Raw genomic sequence first — 20,924 nt, forward strand, 5'->3', positions numbered from 1 at the left:
CTTCGAACCGCACATCCAAGCTCTTTCTACCTCCTGTCGCCTCCAGCTCAAAAATATTTCCAGAATCCGTCCTTTCCTCAACCCTCAATCTACTAAAATGCTTGTGCACGCCCTCTTCATCTCCTGCCTCGACTAGTGCAACATCCTTTTCTGTGGTCTCCTTGCACCACATTTGGATCCTTCAGATGGAACCTGAAAACCCACCACTTCAAGAAAGCCTACAGCCTGCAATGACCCCGCTGCCTCCTCACCACTACCGGAGATATCGCCTCAATCAAAACCAGAACTGCTGCAACCCACCAACCTACTGTCTCCTTCCCCACCATCCTGTAGCATGTATGCCCAAAAGGGCAGGGTCCTCTCCCCTCTGTATCAGTCTGTCATGGTAAGTTTGTTTACTGTAAGTGATATCTGTAATTTGTATGTAACCCCTTCTTATGTACAGTACCATGGAATCAATGGTGCTATATATATATATATATATATATATATATATATATATATATATATATATTTGGCAGAGTCATGTCTCCCGACTCTGCAGATTGCATGCTGTCTTTGTAGGCCTGAATCAGATGGTATGGAGATCAATGAGGGATATCAAAGTTCAAAAATAGACTTTCCTTTACTCAACAAGAAAATGATGAGAAAAATAAACATCAGATAGGAGGCACTTCACTTTATGAATGCTTCTTCTGCATTATGCAGAGTCAGGAACTTTCCGGTTACATGTGGAGGTACATAACTTTTGCTATAAGCCACAATAGTGCAGCAAACCTGAGCTAATGACCTCTTTGTCTCCGCTATTCTCTCTGCCTGGAATCCAAATTCTCGATGCCATTACATCTTTCCTTACCTTCAGAACGTACTATCTGATGTGTCCCTCCTGATACACAACACCATATCAATTCAGGAGGACTGCAATCAGATAGAAAGTGAGAAATACAGACATTTGATCTATCTGACTCATCACAAGGAATTTGCTCTCCTGTGTGCCCTGGTAGCTCAGAATGATGGCTCCCACATAGTATGATGATCCCAACAGCACTTCACACAGTGTGACGGCCCCCACAGCACCTAACAGTATTATGGCTACCACAACCTGCTACACAAAATAAGAACCCCCACTCAGTATGGAAGCATTTACAGTCCACCACAACCCCAGTATAATGGCCCCTACCAGCAATGCTCCAGTCTGTGCAGTGTGAGTACTGAGGATCCATACTACAGATGTGATGTAGTGACGTCATTGTGTCTGCAGTGTGCGGAGTCTCAGACTCAGAAGCGAAGGCTGAATGGTGGAAGAGAAGCTTTCAACTCCCTGATTCACTATTCTATTCAACGGTATCAGGGTCAGACTGGCGTGTCTGGGGCCCACCAAGGGAATGGACTCTAGGGGCCCACCCTACAGGTATATACAAATATCTGTCAGTCATTATCCCCATTATAGTGGAGCAACGACTGTAAAACACAGGGTGCTCCTGCACATCTACTCTGCACCCCCATAACTGGGATGTACAATTACGGTATTTTACATTTTTAGGTTCTACGGTTAAGACAAGTTATCACCGATCCATGGGCTCCACAGGATAGGTGATTGTTTGTTCTGACCATTAGAAACTGCTCTGATCAGAAGAATGGGGAAGATTTATCCCTGACAGGACACTTATCACCATTTTAAAATGCAGCAGCAGTTCAGATGTCTGACCGCAGCTCCATTCATTCTCTTTGGGCCTTCCAGTAAAAAACAAGAGCAGCGCTCGCTGCCACAGAGTGAATGAATGGATCAGTGATCAAGTCGAACATACTGCTCCAGTGTAATGGGGATATAAATTCCACATTCTACCGACTGGGTCCCAGTAGTCAGACCCTCCCACCACAACAAACAGGAAGCCCCGAGTATTCAGGCTGTCTAGCAGCTGCAAATCATGCAGCTGTGGCGACGAAAACTAAATCTCCGAGCACGCCAAAATACTAGGAGACCACCCGAGCATGCTGAGTAATGAGTATACTCGCTCATCACTTGTTATCACTAGTCCTGTGGAGAGGTGATTATTTTTTTCCACAGGAGAACCCCTGTAGCATCTCTGACGCTGTGATCCAAGTATCTAATCTCTAATAGAAATAAAGAATATTCTCCTAATTAATATCAGAGAGAACAGATGACTGCTATACACAACACAATCCACTATACCAAGACCAATAATACCCCATACAGGGAAGAAAAACCACCACACCATTAACAGATCACATAGTGACAGAATAATACTACCTATTACCAGCATATAGGCACCAAATAATACCACATACAAAGAGAAATACCGCCACATCATTACTAGACTACACATTCCACCACATAGTGAGCAAATAATACCACCTATAGGGGATAAATACCACCATACCGTGACCAGACCACAAATTACTACCACATATAATACCAAATAATACCACATATAGGGGATGAATACCAACACACCATGACCAGACCACATATTACCATCATATAGTAACTGAATACTACAATATTGATCATGATTACAAAGCATAATACTAACAACACTGTTAATACCACCAGTGACATTGTACACAAGAGCTCTGCATACACTGTCAATGTACAGGTAATACAGGGATCACTAGTGATCTTATACACAGGAGCTCTGTATATAGCGTACAGGTAATACAGTGATCACTAGTAACATTATGCACAGGACCGCTGTATATAGTATACAGTGTATAGTGTCAGTGTACAGGTAATGCAGTGATCACCAGTGACGTTGTACACAGGAGCTCAGTATATAGTGTATAGTGTAGAGATGATACAGTGATCAGTGACATTATACACAGGAGCTCTGTATATAGTGTCAGTGTACAGGTAATACAGTGATCCCCAGTGACATTATACACAGGAGCTTTGTATATAGTGTATAGTGTGCAGGTAATACACTGATCACCAGTGACATTATACACAGGAGCTTTGTATACAGTGTATAGTATGCAGGTAAACACAGTGATCACCAGTGACATTATACACAGGTGCTCTATATAGTGTCAGCATACAGGTAATACAGTGGTCACTGGTGACATTATACAGAGGAGCTCTGTATATAATGTCAGTGTACAAGTAATATAGTGATCACCAGTGACATTATACACAGTACCTCTGTGTATAGCGTACAGATAATACAGTGATCACCAGTGACATTAAACACATGAGCTCTGTATATAGTGTCAGTACACAAGTAATACAGTGATCACTTTTGACATTATACACAGGAGCTTTTTATATAGTGTATAGTGTGCAGGTAATACAGTGATCATCAGTGACATACAGTCATATGTTAAAGTTTGGGCACCCCTATTAATATTATCCTTTTTTCTTTATAATAATTTTGGTTTTTGCAACAGCTATTTCAGTTTCATATATCTAATTACTGATGGACTCAGTTATATTTCTGGATTCAAATGAGGTTTATTGTACTAACAGAAAATGTGCAATCTGCATTTAAACAAAATTTAACTGGTGCAAAAGTATGGGCACCTCAACATAAAAGTGACATTAATATTTTGTAGATCCTCCTTTTGCAAAAATAACAGCCTCTAGTCGCTTCCTGTAGCTATTAATGAGTTCCTGGATGAAGGTATTTGTGACCATTTCTGTTTACAAAACAATTCCAGTTCAGTTAAGTTTGATGGTCGCCGAGCATGGACAGCCCGCTTCAAATTATCCCACAGATGTTCAATGATATTCAGGTCTGGGGACTGGGATGGCCATTCCAGAACATTGTAATTGTTCCTCTGCATGAATGCCTGAGTAGATTTGGAGCAGTGTTTTGGATCATTGTCTTGCTGAAATATCCATCCCCTGAGTAACTTCAACTTCGTCACTGATTCTTGCACATTATTGTCAAGAATCTGCTGATACTGAGTTGAATCCATGCGACCCTCAACTTTAACAAGATTCCCGGTGTCGGCATTGGCCACACAGCCCCAAAGCATGATGGAACCTCCACCAAATTTTACTGTGGGTAGCAAATGTTTTTCTTGGAATGCTGTGTTTTTTAGCCTCCATGCATAACGTCTTTTTGTATGACCAAACAACTCAATCTTTGTTTCATCAGTCCACAGGACCTTCTTCCAAAATGTAACTGGCTTGTGCAAATGTGCTTTTGCAGACCTCAGGCGACTCTGTTTGTGGCGTGCTTGCAGAAATGGCTTCTTTCGCATCACTCTCCCATACAGCGTCTCCTTGTGCAAAGTGCGCTGTATTGTTGACCGATGCACAGTGACACCATCTGCAGCAAGATGATGCTGCCGGTCTTTGGAGGTGGTCTGTGGATTGTCCTTGACTGTTCTCACCATTCTTCTTCTCTGCCTTTCTGATATTTTTCTTGGCCTGCCACTTCTGGGCTTAACAAGAACTGTACCTGTGTTCTTCCATTTCCTTACTATGTTCCTCACAGTGGAAACTGACAGGTTAAATCTCTGAGACAACTTTTTGTATCCTTCCCCTGAAAAGCTATGTTGAATAATCTTTGTTTGCAGATCATTTGAGAGTTGTTTTGAGGAGCCCATGATGCCACTCTTCATAGGAGAATCAAATAGGAGAACTACTTGCAAGTGGCCACCTTAAATACCTTTTCTCATGATTTGATACACCTGGCTATGAAGTTCAAAGCTCAATGAGGTTACAAAGCCAATTTAGTGCTTCAGGAAGTCAGTAAAAAGTAGTTAGGAGTGTTCAAATCAATAAAATGATACGGGTGCCCATACTTTTGGACCAGTCAAATTTTGTTTAAATGCAGATTTCACATTTTCTGTTAGTACAATAAACCTCATTTGAATCCAGAAATATAACTGAGTCCATCAGTAGATATATGAAACTGAAATAGCTGTTGCAAAAAACAAAATTGTTATAAAGAAAAAAGGTTAACATTAATAGGGGTGCCCAAACTTTAACATATGACTGTATATACGAGCTCTGTATATAGTGTCAGTGTTCAGGTAATACAGTGATCACTGGTTACTTTATACACAGGAGCTCTGCATATAGTGTCATGGTACAGGTAATACAGTGATCACCAGTGATATATATATATAGGAGCTCTGTATATAGTGTCAGTGTACAGATAATACAGTGATCACCAGTGACAATATACACAGGAACTCTGTACTCAGTCTATAGTGTATAGTGTGCGTGTACAAGTAATACACTGACTCACCGGTGACGTCTCTAGTTGAAGTCCTTCTTCTTTGCTTTTCTCCTTCAGTCAGCACAGACTACCATCACTTTTTCCAGCCAGGACTCATCTTTGCAAAAAAAAAAAACACACAGTCATCAATAGCTGATCGCTTCCAGAGCACTTTCCCCACTTTTTTCCTGACTTCTACACTACGCCAGATGAAGAAAAAAAAAAAAAAAAGACAGTGCCGCTCTGCACAGTAACAGGACCCTAAAGAAATTATGTTCCCCACTTGTCACCATAAACTAATATAGCATGTTCCTCATTCTGGCCCCCAAACAGTAATTAAGTCCCTCATCCTGGCCCCCTTTATTTAATAATCTACCCAGCCTGGCCCCCTTTATTTTATAATATGCCCCAGCCTGGCCCCCTATGTCCCTTGTGCAGCCTGGTGCCCAGATATCCATACTGGCCCCCATATGTCCCTTGTCCTGCCCCACCCCTGTAGTGCTAATATATAAATGGCTATTTTGAGTCCATATTGAAATATATAGAATGTATTCTTTATATTACATAGCTGCATTTCTAGTTAGACATTAACAGCTACAGACCGGGACAATGCTCATCTTAAGAACTATTGTTTATTACCTGAAACCATTTCACGTCACAAACAGTTCTGTTTATCTATATTTGTTGTTTGTCATTGTAAAACATTAAGGTTTATTTAACCTCTCTCTGTGTTGGTTTTATCTATATCCATGTGACTTTTATATTGTAACGGTTTATGACCCATTGTCTGATGATGCCATGTTGTCTGTTTAATCCAATCTTGAAAGCCGGCCACTGGAAGGGTTGGGTGAAGCAAGTTAAGGGCCTGTCACACTAAGCGATATCGCTAGCAATATCGCTATAACGTCACTGGTTTTTGTGACGTAGCAGCGATAATGCTAGCGATATCGCTATGCCTGATACTTACTTCCGACCGGCTCCCCTGCTGGTTATAGCTGGTCGCGCGAGAGCGTCCTGGGCCTGTTTCTCGTCGGCCACTTCCTACTGAGGCTTCCTGTGGCGCCGACGAGCGACGCGTGGATGCGGGCGGGAGGACGTTAGGATCGCCGCGTCTGACAGGTTAGTAATGATCCCCGTCCCCAGCGATGTCGCTGGTGAGATCTGCCTGTGTGGCAGCTCACTAGCGACCACTTAGCGATGCACCAGCGATCCTGACCGCGTCATATCGCTGGTGCATCGCTAAGTGTGACAGTACCTTTACACATAAGTGTAATTTAGTATATAAGGCCAGAGAAACATGACTAAGACAGAAGCAAAAACTGGATACCTGTATGTGTACAGTGTGGATACCTGCATAAGCGGGGACGCCCGTGCAGTGTTGTGAATCTTCCAGGGGTCTCTGTCTTGGTGTTGCTTCTCTGATATTCCAGACGGATGATGTTTAAAAACCTCTCGGTGATGATGTGAGTACACTGTATATAGTTAATCTTTATATATATACCTAATCATTATATGTATTCAATCTTTATCTGTACTCAACCTTTGTATCTTAAAATATACAAAAATGTACACAATCTATACTATCTAATCATACCATTCCTTTAATTTTGTACCTTGAAATAAAATTGCGTTATATCGCAAGCAGTAGCCTTCTTTAAAGCCATATCCGAGCCTTAGTGTTAAAAACTTGGCAATACACACCCCATATATCCATCCTGGTCCATTGTCCTGGCCTCCTCCATAAATCCATGCTGGCTCCCCCCATATATCTATCCTGGTCCCACTTATATATGCATCCTGGTTCCCCCCAATATATCCATCCTGGTCCCACATATACATATATATGCACCCTGGCTCCACCATATATATATGCATCCTGGACCCCCATGTATGCATTCTGCTTGCCCCCTTATATCCATCCTGGTCCTTTTTTACTGCCCCCCATATATCCATCCTGCTGCCCCCTTATATCCATCCTGGTCCTTTTTCCTGCCCCCCCCCCCATATATCCATCCTGCCGGCCCCCTTATATCCATCCTGGTCCTTTTTTCCTGCCCCCCATATATCCATCCTGCCGCCCCCTTTATATCCATCCTGGTCCTTTTTTCCTGCCCCCCATATATCCATCCTGCTGCCCCCTTTATATCCATCCTGATCATTTTTTCCTGCCCCCCATATATCCATCCTGCCGCCCCCTTATATCCATCCCGATCATTTTTTCCTGCCCCCCATATATCCATCCTGCTGCCCCCTTATATCCATCCTGGTCCTTTTTCCTGCCCCCCCCCCCATATATCCATCCTGCCGGCCCCCTTATATCCATCCTGGCCCTTTTTTCCTGCCCCCCATATATCCATCCTGCCGCCCCCTTTATATCCATCCTGGTCCTTTTTTCCTGCCCCCCATATATCCATCCTGCCGCCCCCTTATATCCATCCCGATCATTTTTTCCTGCCCCCATATATCCATCCTGCTGCCCCCTTATATCCATCCTGGTCCTTTTTCCTGCCCCCCATATATCCATCCTGCCGCCCCCTTATATCCATCCTGGTCCTTTTTTCTTGCCCACCATATATCCATCCTGTCATCCTGCCACCCCCCTTATATCCATCCTGGTCCTTTTTTCCTTCCCCCTATATATCCATCCAGCCGCCCCCTTATATCCATCCTGGTCCTTTTTTCTTGCCCCCCCCATATATCTGTCCTGGTCCTTATTTGTTTTTACTGCCCCCCATATATCCATCCTGTTTGCCTCCCTTAAATCCATTCTGCTTCTTTTTCCTGCCCCCCATATATCCATCCTGTCGCCCCCCTTATATCCTCCTGGGTCCTCTTTCCTGCCCCCATATATCCATCGTGTCATTCCAGTTATATCCATCCTGATCCTTTTTTCCTGCCCCCCTATATATCCATTGTGCCGCCGGCCTTAAATCCATCCTGGTCCTTTTTTTCTGACACAGACTTTTTTTTTTTCTTGTTCTCCTTCTCTCCTTTCCTTCCTCTGCCAAGGGCCCACTGGGGGAATCCCCGGTACCCCGCCAGGCCAGACCGACCCTGAACGGTATCACCGTCATGGGAATGTGGATATCACTGAAACTGTGATGCTAGGAAGGAGAGGGTGACCAATACCAAACCCCACGAGCCCTCTCAATTCATAGGCATAATAGTGATCGAGTGGGCTACCGCTATGGATGATACACTCTGCCTAACCAACTATCGTATGGTAAATATCTCATAGATCCTGGGGTCATTAGTATCTGCACCAAGAATGAGGCTGAGTATTTAATTAACTGTTGGTGGTCAGAGGTAGTCAGTGAAGTGGATGGTATCATATTGCACATGTAGGGGGCAGTACTGTTGGGACATTATACTGTGTGTGTGTGGGAACAAAATACTGTGTGGAGGGATGGTGGTACTGTGAGATTATACTATGTGTAGGGGTATGGCGATACTGTGGAAATATCTTTTGTGTGAGAGATGCCAGTACTGTGGAAGCTTAATACTGTGTGAGGGACAACATATATACTGCATAAGGGGTGTAAAATGGTGTGTCATAAGAAGAACGAATTCTCAGGGCTGTGCTTGTGCGACATTTATACAAAAACACTGTGTGGGGGCATCATATATACTGCATAAGGGGCATAATGGGGGCATTACACTGTGTGGGGGCATCATATATACTGAATAAGGGGCATAATGGGGGCATTACACTGTGTGGGGACATCATATATACTGCATAAGGGGCATTATGGGGGCATTATACTGTGTGGGGGGCATCATATATACTGCATAAGGGGCATAATGGGGGCATTACACTGTGTGGGGGCATCATATATACTGCATAAGGGGCATTATGGGGGCATTATACTGTGTGGGGGTATCATATATACTGCATAAGGAGCGTAATGGGGGCATTACACTGTGTGGGGGCATCATATATACTGTATAAGGGGCATAATGGGGGCATTACACTGTGTGGGGGGCATCATATATACTGCATAAGGGGCATAATGGGGGCATTACACTGTGTGGGGGCATCATATATACTGCATAAGGGGCATAATGGGGGCATTACACTGTGTGGGGCCAAGAAAGGGGCCCCATTATTCTCTATGTGGAGTGCGGCTCTGCGGGTGGAGGTCAGTGCTGGAGGCTCCATTTTTCTCTATGTGGAGTGCGGCTCTGCGGGTGGAGGTAAGTGCTGGAGGCTCCATTATTCTCTATGTGGAGTGCGGCTCTGCGGGTGGAGGTCGGTGCTGAAGGCTCCATTATTCTCTATGTGGAGTGCGGCTCTGCGGGTGGAGGTCGGTGCCGGAGGCTCCATTATTCTCTATATGTAGTGCGGCTCTGCGGGTGGAGGTAAGTGCTGGAGGCTCCATTATTCTCTATGTGGAGTGCGGCTCTGCGGGTGGAGGTCGGTGCTGGAGGCTCCATTATTCTCTATGTGGAGTGCGGCTCTGCGGGTGGATGTCGGTGCTGGAGGCTCCATTATTCTCTAACTCCTCCCGCACTCCACATAGAGAAAAATGGAGCCTCCAGCACCGACCTCCACCCGCAGAGCCGCACTCCACATAGAGAATAATGGAGCCTCCAGCACCGACCTCCTCCCGCAGAGCCGCACTCCACATAGAGAATAATGGAGCCTCCAGCACCGACCTCCACCCGCAGAGCCGCACTCCACATAGAGAATAATGGAGCCTCCAGCACCGACCTCCTCCCGCAGAGCCACACTCCACATAGAGAATAATGGAGCCTCCGGCACCTAACTCCTCCCGCACTCCACATAGAGAATAATGGAGCCTCCAGCACCGACCTCCTCCCGCAGAGCCGCACTCCACATAGAGAATAATGGAGCCTCCAGCACTTACCTCCACCCGCAGAGCCGCACTACATATAGAGAATAATGGAGCCTCCGGCACCGACCTCCACCCGCAGAGCCGCACTCCACATAGAGAATAATGGAGCCTTCAGCACCGACCTCCACCCGCAGAGCCGCACTCCACATAGAGAATAATGGAGCCTCCAGCACTTACCTCCACCCGCAGAGCCGCACTCCACATAGAGAATAATGGAGCCTCCAGCACCGACCTCCTCCCGCAGAGCCGCACTCCACATAGAGAATAATGGAGCCTCCAGCACTTACCTCCACCCGCAGAGCCGCACTACATATAGAGAATAATGGAGCCTCCGGCACCGACCTCCACCCGCAGAGCCGCACTCCACATAGAGAATAATGGAGCCTTCAGCACCGACCTCCACCCGCAGAGCCGCACTCCACATAGAGAATAATGGAGCCTCCAGCACTTACCTCCACCCGCAGAGCCGCACTCCACATAGAGAATAATGGAGCCTCCAGCACCGACCTCCTCCCGCAGAGCCGCACTCCACATAGAGAATAATGGAGCCTCCAGCACTTACCTCCACCCGCAGAGCCGCACTACATATAGAGAATAATGGAGCCTCCGGCACCGACCTCCACCCGCAGAGCCGCACTCCACATAGAGAATAATGGAGCCTTCAGCACCGACCTCCACCCGCAGAGCCGCACTCCACATAGAGAATAATGGAGCCTCCAGCACCGACCTCCACCCGCAGAGCCGCACTCCACATAGAGAATAATGGAGCCTCCAGCACCGACCTCCACCCGCAGAGCCGCACTCCACATAGAGAATAATGGAGCCTCCAGCACCGACCTCCACCCGCAGAGCCGCACTCCACATAGAGAATAATGGAGCCTCCAGCACCGACCTCCACCCGCAGAGCCACACTCCACAGAGAATAATGGAGCCTCCAGCACCAACCTCCACCCGCAGAGCCGCACTTCACATAGAGAATAATGGGGCCTCCAGCACCGACCTCCACCCGCAGAGCCACACTCCACATAGAGAATAATGGAGCCTCCAGCACCAACCTCCACCCGCAGAGCCGCACTCCACAGAGAATAATGGAGCCTCCAGCACCTACCTCCACTCGCAGAGCCGCACTCCACATAGAGAATAATTATGGAGCCTCCAGCACCGACCTCCACCCGCAGAGCCGCACTCCACATAGAGAATAATGGAGCCTCCAGCACCGACCTCCACCCGCAGAGCCACACTCCACATAGAGAATGGAGCCTCCAGCACCGACCTCCACCCGCAGAGCCGCACTCCACATAGAGAATAATGGGGCCTCCAGCACCGACCTCCACCCGCAGAGCCACACTCCACATAGAGAATAATGGAGCCTCCAGCACCGACCTCCACCCGCAGAGCCACACTCCACATAGAGAATGGAGCCTCCAGCACCGACCTCCACAGAGAATAATGGAGCCTCCAGCACCGACCTCCACCCGCAGTGCCGCACTCCACATAGAGAATAATGGAGCCGCCAGCACCGACCTCCACCCGCAGAGCCGCACTCCACATAGAGAATAATGGGGCCTCCAGCACCGACCTCCACCCGCAGAGCCACACTCCACATAGAGAATAATGGAGCCTCCAGCACCGACCTCCACAGAGAATAATGGAGCCTCCAGCACCTACCTCCACCCGCAGAGCCGCACTCCTCATAGAGAATAATGGAGCCTCCGGCACCTACCTCCACCCGCAGAGCCGAACTCCACATAGAGAATAAAGGAGCCTCCAGCACCGACCTCCACCTGCAGAGCCACACTCCACATAGAGAATAATGGAGACTCCGGCACCGACCTCCACCCGCAGAGCCGCACTCTACATAGAGAATAATGGAGCCTCCAGCACCGACCTCCACCCGCAGAGCCGCACTCCACATACAGAATAATGGAGCCTCCAGCACCGACCTCCACCCGCAGAGCCACACTCCACAGAGAATAATGGAGCCTCCAGCACCAACCTCCACCCGCAGAGCCGCACTTCACATAGAGAATAATGGGGCCTCCAGCACCGACCTCCACCCACAGAGCCGCACTCCACATAGAGAATAATGGAGCCTCCGGCACCGACCTCCACCCGCAGAGCCACACTCCACAAGAGAATAATGGAGCCTCCGGCACCGACCTCCACCCGTAGAGCCGCACTCCACATAGAGAATAATGGAGCCTCCAGCACCGACCTCCACCCGCAGAGCCGCACTCCACAGAGAATAATGGAGCCTCTAGCACCGACCTCCACATAGAGAATAATGGAGCCTCCAGCACCGACCTCCACCCGCAGAGCCGCACTCCACATAGAGAATAATGGAGCCTCCAGCACCTACCTTCACCCGCAGAGCTGCACTCCACACATAGAATAATGGAGCCTCCAGCACCGACCTCCACCCGTAGAGCCGCACTCCACATAGAGAATAATGGGGCCTCCAGCACCGACCTCCACCCGCAGAGACACACTCCACATAGAATAATGGAGCCTCTAGCACCGACCTCCACATAGAGAATAATGGAGCCTCCAGCACCGACCTCCACCCGCAGAGCCGCACTCCACAGAGAGAATAATGGGGCCTCCAGTACCGACCTCCAACCGCAGAGCCACACTCCACACAGAGAATAATGGAGTCTCCAGCACCGACCTCCACCCGCAGAGCCGCACTCCACATAGAGAATAATGGGGCCTCCAGCACCGACCTCCACCCGCAGAGACACACTCCACATAGAGAATAATGGAGCCTCCAGCACCGACCTCCACTCGCAGAGACATACTCCACATAGAGAACAATGGAGCCTCCGGCACCGACCTCCACCCGCAGAGCCGCACTCCACATAGAGAATAATGGAGCCTCCAGCACCGACCTCCACCCGCAGAGCCGCACTCCACATAGAGAATAATGGAGCCTCCAGCACCGACCTCCACCCGCAGAGCCGCACTCCACATAGAGAATAATGGAGCCTCCAGCACCGACCTCCACCCGCAGAGCCACACTCCACAGAGAATATTGGAGCCTCCAGCACCAACCTCCACCCGCAGAGCCGCACTTCACATAGAGAATAATGGGGCCTCCAGCACCGACCTCCACCCGCAGAGCCGCACTCCACATAGAGAATAATGGAGCCTCCAGCACCGACCTCCACCCGCAGAGCCACACTCCACAGGGAATAATGGAGCCTCCAGCACCAACCTCCACCCGCAGAGCCGCACTTCACATAGAGAATAATGGAGCCTCCAGCACTGACCTCCACCCGCAGAGCCACACTCCACATAGAGAATAATGGGGCCTGCGGCACCAACCTCCACCCGCAGAGCCGCACTCCACATAGAGAATGGAGCCTCCAGCACCGACCTCCACCCGCAGAGCCGCACTCCACATAGAGAATAATGGAGCCTCCAGCACTGACCTCCACCCGCAGAGCCGCACTCCACATAGAGAATAATGGAGCCTCCAGCACCGACCTCCACCCGCAGAGCCACACTCCACATAGAGAATAATGGAGCCTCCAGCACCGACCTCCACCCGCAGAGCCGCACTCCACATAGAGAATAATGGAGCCTCCAGCACTTACCTCCACCCGCAGAGCCGCACTTCACATAGAGAATAATGGAGCCTCCAGCACCGACCTCCACCCGCAGAGCCGCACTCCACATAGAGAATGGAGCCTCCAGCACCGACCTCCACCCGCAGAGCCGCACTCCACATAGAGAACAATGGAGCCTCCAGCACCGACCTCCACCCGCAGAGCCACACTCCACATATATGGCTGCTCTGTGTGCACAGGACCTGTGATGAGGTCACAGGAGGGGAGGAGTCAGGGTCACATGATATTCGGAGTGGAGACACTCAACTGGTTTCAAGTTAGTCCGCAGTTCGTCTTTAGCTATTAGATTTTCATCTATGGGGCACCAACTGTATATACATTTTATTTTGATCAAGGTTCCCTGGGCCACTAGTGCTCACAATGAGCAGCTCAATGTCCTGAATAATATTTGCCCCAAAAATGATCAACTCTATGTGTAGCTCAGAAGTATATGATTTGCTGCGGATTAAAGAAGGCGATGAATGGAAGGCAGCCTTTAATACCCTAGAAGGTCATTTTGAGTGTATAGTATTGCCTTTCGGCCTTACAAATGCTCCGGCTTCTTTCAAAATTTCATTAACGACATTCTGAGGCTGTTGATTGGTAGGACTGTTATCGTTTATTTGGATGATATTTTGATCTATTTGCCCAATCTGGAGTCACATTGGCTGAGAGTCTGCGAGGTTTTGCAGATTCTAAAAGAAAACACACTCTTTGCTAAACTGGAGAAATGCGAGTTTGCGGTACAGAAAATTAGTTTTTTGGGGTACATTGTTTCCAGTGATGGTTTTGAGATGGACCTGGTGAAGGTTCTGGCGATATTGGAGCGGCCTACACCTGAATGCTTGAAGTCAATTCAGAGATTCTTGAGGTTTGCTAATTATTATAGAAAATTCATAAAGATTTTTTCTGTTTTTGCAAAACCTCTTACTGATCTTACTTAGAAGGGTTCTAATTCTGTCCAACGGTCCCCTGAGGCTGTTAAGGCCTTTGAGCATCTCCAGGTGAAGTTAAGCTCTGCTCCTGTGTTGACAGATAGACGAGACTAAGTCCTTTCTGGTAGAGGTGGATGCCTCATCAGTAGGAGTGGGGCTGTTCTGTCACAGGAGGGAGAGGATGGGGTGCATCCTTGTGCGTTCTTTTCTAAGAAATTTTCAGAGGCGGAGCTCAACTACGATGTTGGGAACTGAGAATTGCTGGCTAATAAGCTTGCATTTGAGCATTGGCGACATTTTTTGGAGGGCGCTAGAAATCCTATACAAGTCTTTACTGATCATAAGAATCTGATCTATCTAGATGCTGCTAAACGTTTGAATGCCCGTCAAGCTAGGTGGACATTGTTTTTTGCCCCATTCCATTTCTCTGTGACATATATCCCTGGGACAAAGAATGTTAAAGCTGATGCTTTGTCTCGAAGTTTCTCCCCAGTGGATAATACTGAAAAGGAGGAATCTATTCTGCAGAGAGGTGATGGTGGCAGCATTTGGTTCTGAGTTGGAAAATAGCATTCTTAAAGCCCACCAACACTCCGTTTGTGAAATTATTTGTGCCTAAAGGCCTGAGGAGAGCTTTGTTTACGGAATGTCATGAGTCCCGTTTGCCGGGTCATCCAGGGATTGCCGAAACTAGAAAGTCGATCGGTCGGTCTCGTGGCTAAGAGAAATCGTAAGTGGGTACGTCAGTGTACTGTGTGCGCGAGGTCTAAGGCTTCTCATGCTCTGGCGTCAGGGTTGCTTTGCCCATTAGAAGTTCCTAGTTCTCCATGGATGCATCTTGCAATGGATTTTATCACTGACCTGCCGGTCTCTGAGGGTTTTTCTGTCATCTGGGTTGTAGTGGACCGATTTAGTAAGATGTGTCATCTGGTCCCGTTCAATAAATTACTCTGCGCTAAGACACTTGCCAGGGCATTTGTGGAAAAGATTGTCAGACTCCATGGTGTTCCCACGGACATTGTCTCCGATAGGTTGCCACAGTTTGTGGCTCGCTTTTGGCATGCCTATAATGACAGACTTAAGGTTCATTTGTCATTTTCGCCGAGTTATCATCCAGAGTCCAATGGACAGACCGAGAGGAAGAACCAGGACGTTGAGCAGTTTTTGAGATGTTTTGTAGCAGACAATCAGGAGATGTGGTCGGAATATCTACAATTAGCTGAGTTTGCTCTCAATAATGATACGTCTTCTTCGGCTGGGTGTTCTCCTTTTTTTGTTGTACTGGGAGGCCTCCATCTTTCGGTCCTTTTTCTAAGATTGGGGCAGCGGTGTCTGAGCAGGAGAGTTTTTCTGGAAATTTGGAAAGGATTTGGACCAGTGTGTGCCATAATCTGAAACAGGCTAATAGGAGGTCTAAAAAATATTTTGACAAGAGAAGAAGGGAGGCGAGGTTTGTTGTTGGGGACATGGTTTGGTTGTCCTCTAGGAATCTGCATTTACAGATCCCTTCTAAAAAGTTGAGGCCTAAGTTTGTAGGACCCTTCAAAATGGTTCAGATTGTCAACTCAGCAGCGGTGAGATTAGACATTCCTTCGTCTTAGAAAATTAATTCAGTTTTTCATGTATCTTTCACGAGAAAGTTGACAAGCCAGATAAGGTGGCTATGCCTTCTGCTCCTCCAATTGATGAGGACTGCGAGTTCAAGATTTCACGCATTCTTGATTCCAGGTGGCACAGATGAGGCTTACAGTATCTCATGTCCTGGAAGGGTTTCGGTCCCAAGGACGTTTCCTGGGTGAAAGCTGGGGACGTCTCAGCCGCAAAGTTAATTAAAGCTTTTCACAGGCGATTTCCGAATAAGGCCCGGCCTAGAGGATCCGGGGGATCCTCGTTAAAGGGGAGGTACTGTTAGAATCTGTTTTGCTTGACCGTCCGCCATTTTCTTGTGGTGTTCAGGCTGCTGGTCTTTCTCCTCTGATGCTGGGTTTGTCTTGGGTCAGGTGATTGCATCACTCTTTATTAACCTGCATCTGTCTCCCTATCCTTGCTGCACAACAGTGTTAATCTACTTGAGGTCTGACTTGGTGCTTTGCTTTGCCTTCTGTGTTTGTAACCTGTGCAATGCTTCGACTTCTGGTCCTGCTAGCCTTTGTTTCTTTATCCCATTTGTTTCTGCAGCCTTCTGTGTGCTTTCTATTAGGATGTGACCCTTTTTTAAATCCAGTCCTTAGGTCTTTCAGGGATCCCCCTCCCCCTATCTATAGGTCTTCGCTTGAGATTAACTTAGGATCTTCGGGGGGGGTCTATTCGGTAGGAATGGGTCGCCCACTCCATCGTAGGGTATCAGTCTAGTTGTAGTGCAGGGTCAGTTTTCCCCCTTCTATCCTAGTCCTGTGCTGCAGAACCGTAACATCTAGCACACTCTTATTCCACCAATCATGAAGCCCCAACGGTCTGAATTGAGAGCTCAGGGGTATAGAAGAAGGACTGTCCAGTGACCAAGTCTCTCTTGCTGCATGGTACCAATTTTGGATCTGCGGATCCGATAGGCAGGCCTAACCGAACCTGGATTATAAGACTACTTGGACTTCAGCATTGAATGCAAGGAATCAGCTGAGATATCAAAGACTACATAAGGACGGAATCCAGATTGGGACAATCCAGTCACCTGACTACAGTCTTTGCGGTACTCAGTCAGCTTCCTAAATCTGGCATTATTCCTTTCTCGGTGGGTGCCTGCCGAAAGTGTGGTGCTGCTGGCTTGGAGTAAGTAGCCCTGGAAGCTCTGAGGCATGGAAGGGTGAGAAATTGTTGCCTGTTACATTTTGTGTTTTGCTGGTTATGTGATATATGCCGTTAATTGTTTGGGGATCCAATAAAGTCCTAATATTGTGATTCCCTCACCCTGTGTTGTCTGAGTAGTGTTCCGCGCACTGTTAAGGAGGTCGGGCGTTCAGTTGGGATGAGCCATGGTCCATGCTGTCTTTGTAAAGGCGGCTGGGCCAGCGGACGAGAGCACCCACTGACCCCCGTGTCTACACAAGAACCACTATGTAAAGTTAAAAAAAGGTTAATAATGCCCTTACAATTATATATAAACTAGATTAAGGCCCGATGCTATCGCATCGAGAGGATAGTGACACACCTCTTGCCATGTTAACCCTCAATACACACACACCTCCTCAACACACACTCCTCTCACCTTTCACCATCTCCACTCACATCCACTCACTCTTTCACTCCACATACGACCCTTTCTCTCACTCCGTCTCTCATACTCACACTGTCATCGTCGCTGCTCCATGATCCCCGACATCTTCTTCCGCCGGCGCCATCCTGGATCCCGACGTTGTCCACGCCGGCGACATGTTCTTGCGGCCATGCCATCTTGAGTATTCTGAAATCCTGCGAGTGGACATTAGTGGAGATAGTGAAAGGTGAGAGGAGTGTGTGTTGAGGAGTGGTGTGTTGAGGGTTAACATGGCAAGAGGTGTGCTGTGACGTCACCAGTTACAACTGGACGGAAGTTGTTACAACCCGGAAGCTGCTTAGCGCATTTATTATAGTAGATTAAGGCCCGATGCTATCGCATCGAGAGGATAGTGACACACCTCTTGCCATGTTAACCCTCAATACACACACACCTCCTCAACACACCACACCGCCTCAACACACACTCCTCTCACCTTTCACCATCTCCACTCACGTCCATTCACTCTTTCACTCCACATACGACCCTTTCTCTCACTCCGTCTCTCATACTCACACCGTCATCGTCGCTGCTCCACGATCCCCGACATCTTCTTCCGCCGGCGCCATCCTGGATCCCGACATTGTCCACGCCGGCGACATGTTCTTGCGGCCATGCCATCTTGAGTATTCTGAAATCCTGCGAGTGGACATTAGTGGCTCACCATTGTCATTTTGAAACACGACTGCTACTTCACTGACAGTGGGATTATTGTAGCGTCGAGGGTCTTGAGTACGATCTTGTTTAATAGCCATAGTGATGTTTGGCATGACAGTTCCGTTTTGTACATTTTTGATTTTCTTTACATCGTAAGCGTTGTTCGTTTGCGGTAGTGGTATCGAGAATGTAAAGTTGGGCAAATGCGCGTTGCTGGTCATCTGAGGGATGTAGTGTTCCAGTTCTATGATAGATCTGGCCATGTATGCGGAAACAGTATGGGCCATATCCAGGAGGTGGTGAAATATTTGCACCCATGGAGGCAAAAGCAAAGGAACTGTTAATACTTCGTATATTATCCATGAAATTTTTGCTAAATTCACTTTGCCCTTTCAGCAAACGTGTAAAGACATCAGGATATTGTAGTATGGGTACATAGACTTTACCCTTCTGACAGCAGAGCGTAAAGTTGTTATCAGAAGGTATCTCTGCTACAAAATGCAAAGCTTCGCAATGCTCACATACATGGGTCATGTCACCACAGCTGTGTTCGGTAATACTATTTTCATCATTAGTGAAAATGTGAGGTTGTAGTAGAAGTGCATGTCCAACCGATGGGGTGCGCCTAGTTTTGAGACCAACGTATATTTGTCTTGGTTGCACTTTCTGCAGGCTAACTGCAGCTTGTATGTGAAGAAACTGTGCGTTGGTATTGACTAATGGTGGTATTGATAGGGCAGAAACAGATTGCTGATTAGTTATGTCAGTGAACGGCATATAGGATGAAGTGTGGTAGTAACTTGTTCCACATGCTGATGTGGAAGCATCCTGTTGTGAGTCTACTAATAATGATGAGGAAGAAGCCGTCTGTTGTTGGCGGTGATGGCGTGTAGAGGCTTCTTCAGCCAATGTAATAGATTTAGAGTTAGGGGATTTGTGTGTGAGACAACGGCGTTTATAAGCCTTAATCTTGTCAAGTCGATGCTGTTTTTCCTCAGGAGTCTCATTAGCACGGCGTTGTTTTTGTCGTAGTGCTAAAGCTGCTTTCCTTTCACTGGCATTGGCATACTGTGCATCGGTATTGAATGGTGGTATTGATAGGGCAGAAACAGATTGCTGATTAATTATGTCAGTGAACGGCATATGGGATGAAGTGTAGCAGTAAATTGTTCCACATGCTGATGTGGAAGCATCCTGTTGTGAGTCTAATAATAATGATGAGGAAGAGGCCGTCTGTTGTCGGCGGTGACGGCGTGCAGAGGCTTCTTCAGCCAATCTTATGGATTTAGAGTTAGGGGATTCGTGTGTGAGGCGACGGCGTTTATAAGCCTTAATCTTCTCAAGGCGATGGTGTTTTTCCTCAGGAGTCTCATTAGCACGGCGTTGTTTTTGTCGTAGTGCTAAAGCTGCTTTCCTTTCACTGGCATTGGCATACTTTTTGTTATGACTCATGTTGGCACAGGTAAAGGAGTCTATTTGGCAGTTATCTGGCAGTGAAGAAGGCGTCCTGGAGTATTGTAGAGTAAACAGATACTAATTGACCCTGTAATTGCCCAGCAGTAGTTATGAAGTGGTAGTGGCAAATTGGCCCTGTAGTTAGACACCGGCAGAGGAGCAAGGCAGCAGTAGTTATGGCGGTAGAGGCAAATTGGCTCTGTAATTAGACACCGGCAGAGGAGCAAGGCAGCAGTAGTTATGGCGGTAGAGGCAAATTGGCCCTGTAATTAGACACCGGCAGAGGAGCAAGGCAGCAGTAGTTATGGCGGTAGAGGCAAATTGGCCCTGTAATTAGACACAGGCAGAGGAGCAAGGCAGCAGTAGTTATGGCGGTATTGGCAAATTGGCCCTGTAATTAGACACCAGCAGAGGAGCAATGCAGCAGTAGTTATGGCAGTAGAGGCAAATTGGCCCTGTAATTAGACACCGGCAGAGGAGCAAGGCAGCAGTAGTTATGGCGGTAGAGGCAAATTGGCCCTGTAATTAGACACCGGCAGAGGAGCAAGGTAGCAGTAGTTATGGCGGTATTGGCAAATTAGCCCTGTAATTAGACACCGGCAGAGGAGCAAGGCAGCAGTAGTTATGGCGGTAGAGGCAAATTAGCCCTGTAATTAGACACCGGCAGAGGAGCAAGGCAGCAGTAGTTATGGAGGTAGAGGCAAATTGGCCTTGTAATTAGACACCGGCAGTAAACAGGCAGATGACCAAAGCAGCAGTAGTTATGGCGATAGAGGCAAATTGGCCCTGTAAATAGACACTGGCAGAGGACAAAGGCAGCAGTAGTTATGGCAGTATAGGCAAATTGGCCCTGTAATTAGACACCGGCAGAGGACAAAGGCAGTAGTTATGGCGGTATAGGCAAATTGGTCCTGTAATTAGACACCGGCAGAGGAGCAAGGCAGCAGTAGTTATGGCGGTACAGGCAAATTGGT

General features: G+C 47.7%; 2 protein-coding genes across 2 annotated transcripts in view; both read right to left on the minus strand.

Moving 5' to 3' along the window:
- The window catches only part of LOC141047070 (uncharacterized), a 99,387-nt gene extending 88,376 nt beyond the window's left edge, over positions 1 to 11,011 (minus strand). The window contains exon 1 of the mRNA XM_073542005.1: positions 10,991 to 11,011. The gene's annotated coding sequence lies outside the window, so the exon portion shown is untranslated. The remainder of the gene's footprint in view (positions 1 to 10,990) is intronic.
- Positions 1 to 12,647, minus strand: part of LOC141047065 (uncharacterized) — a 570,550-nt gene extending 557,903 nt beyond the window's left edge. The window contains 1 exon segment of the mRNA XM_073541995.1: positions 11,625 to 12,647. Within this exon segment, the coding sequence (XP_073398096.1) occupies positions 11,625 to 11,960 (336 nt within the window). The 5' untranslated portion in view covers positions 11,961 to 12,647.
- Positions 12,648 to 20,924: the final 8,277 nt, after the last annotated feature.

Source organism: Dendrobates tinctorius, unplaced genomic scaffold (assembly GCF_039654945.1).
Source record: "Dendrobates tinctorius isolate UK_male_01 unplaced genomic scaffold, ASM3965494v1 ptg000126l, whole genome shotgun sequence".
In the NCBI taxonomy this organism is placed as follows: domain Eukaryota; kingdom Metazoa; phylum Chordata; class Amphibia; order Anura; family Dendrobatidae; genus Dendrobates; species Dendrobates tinctorius.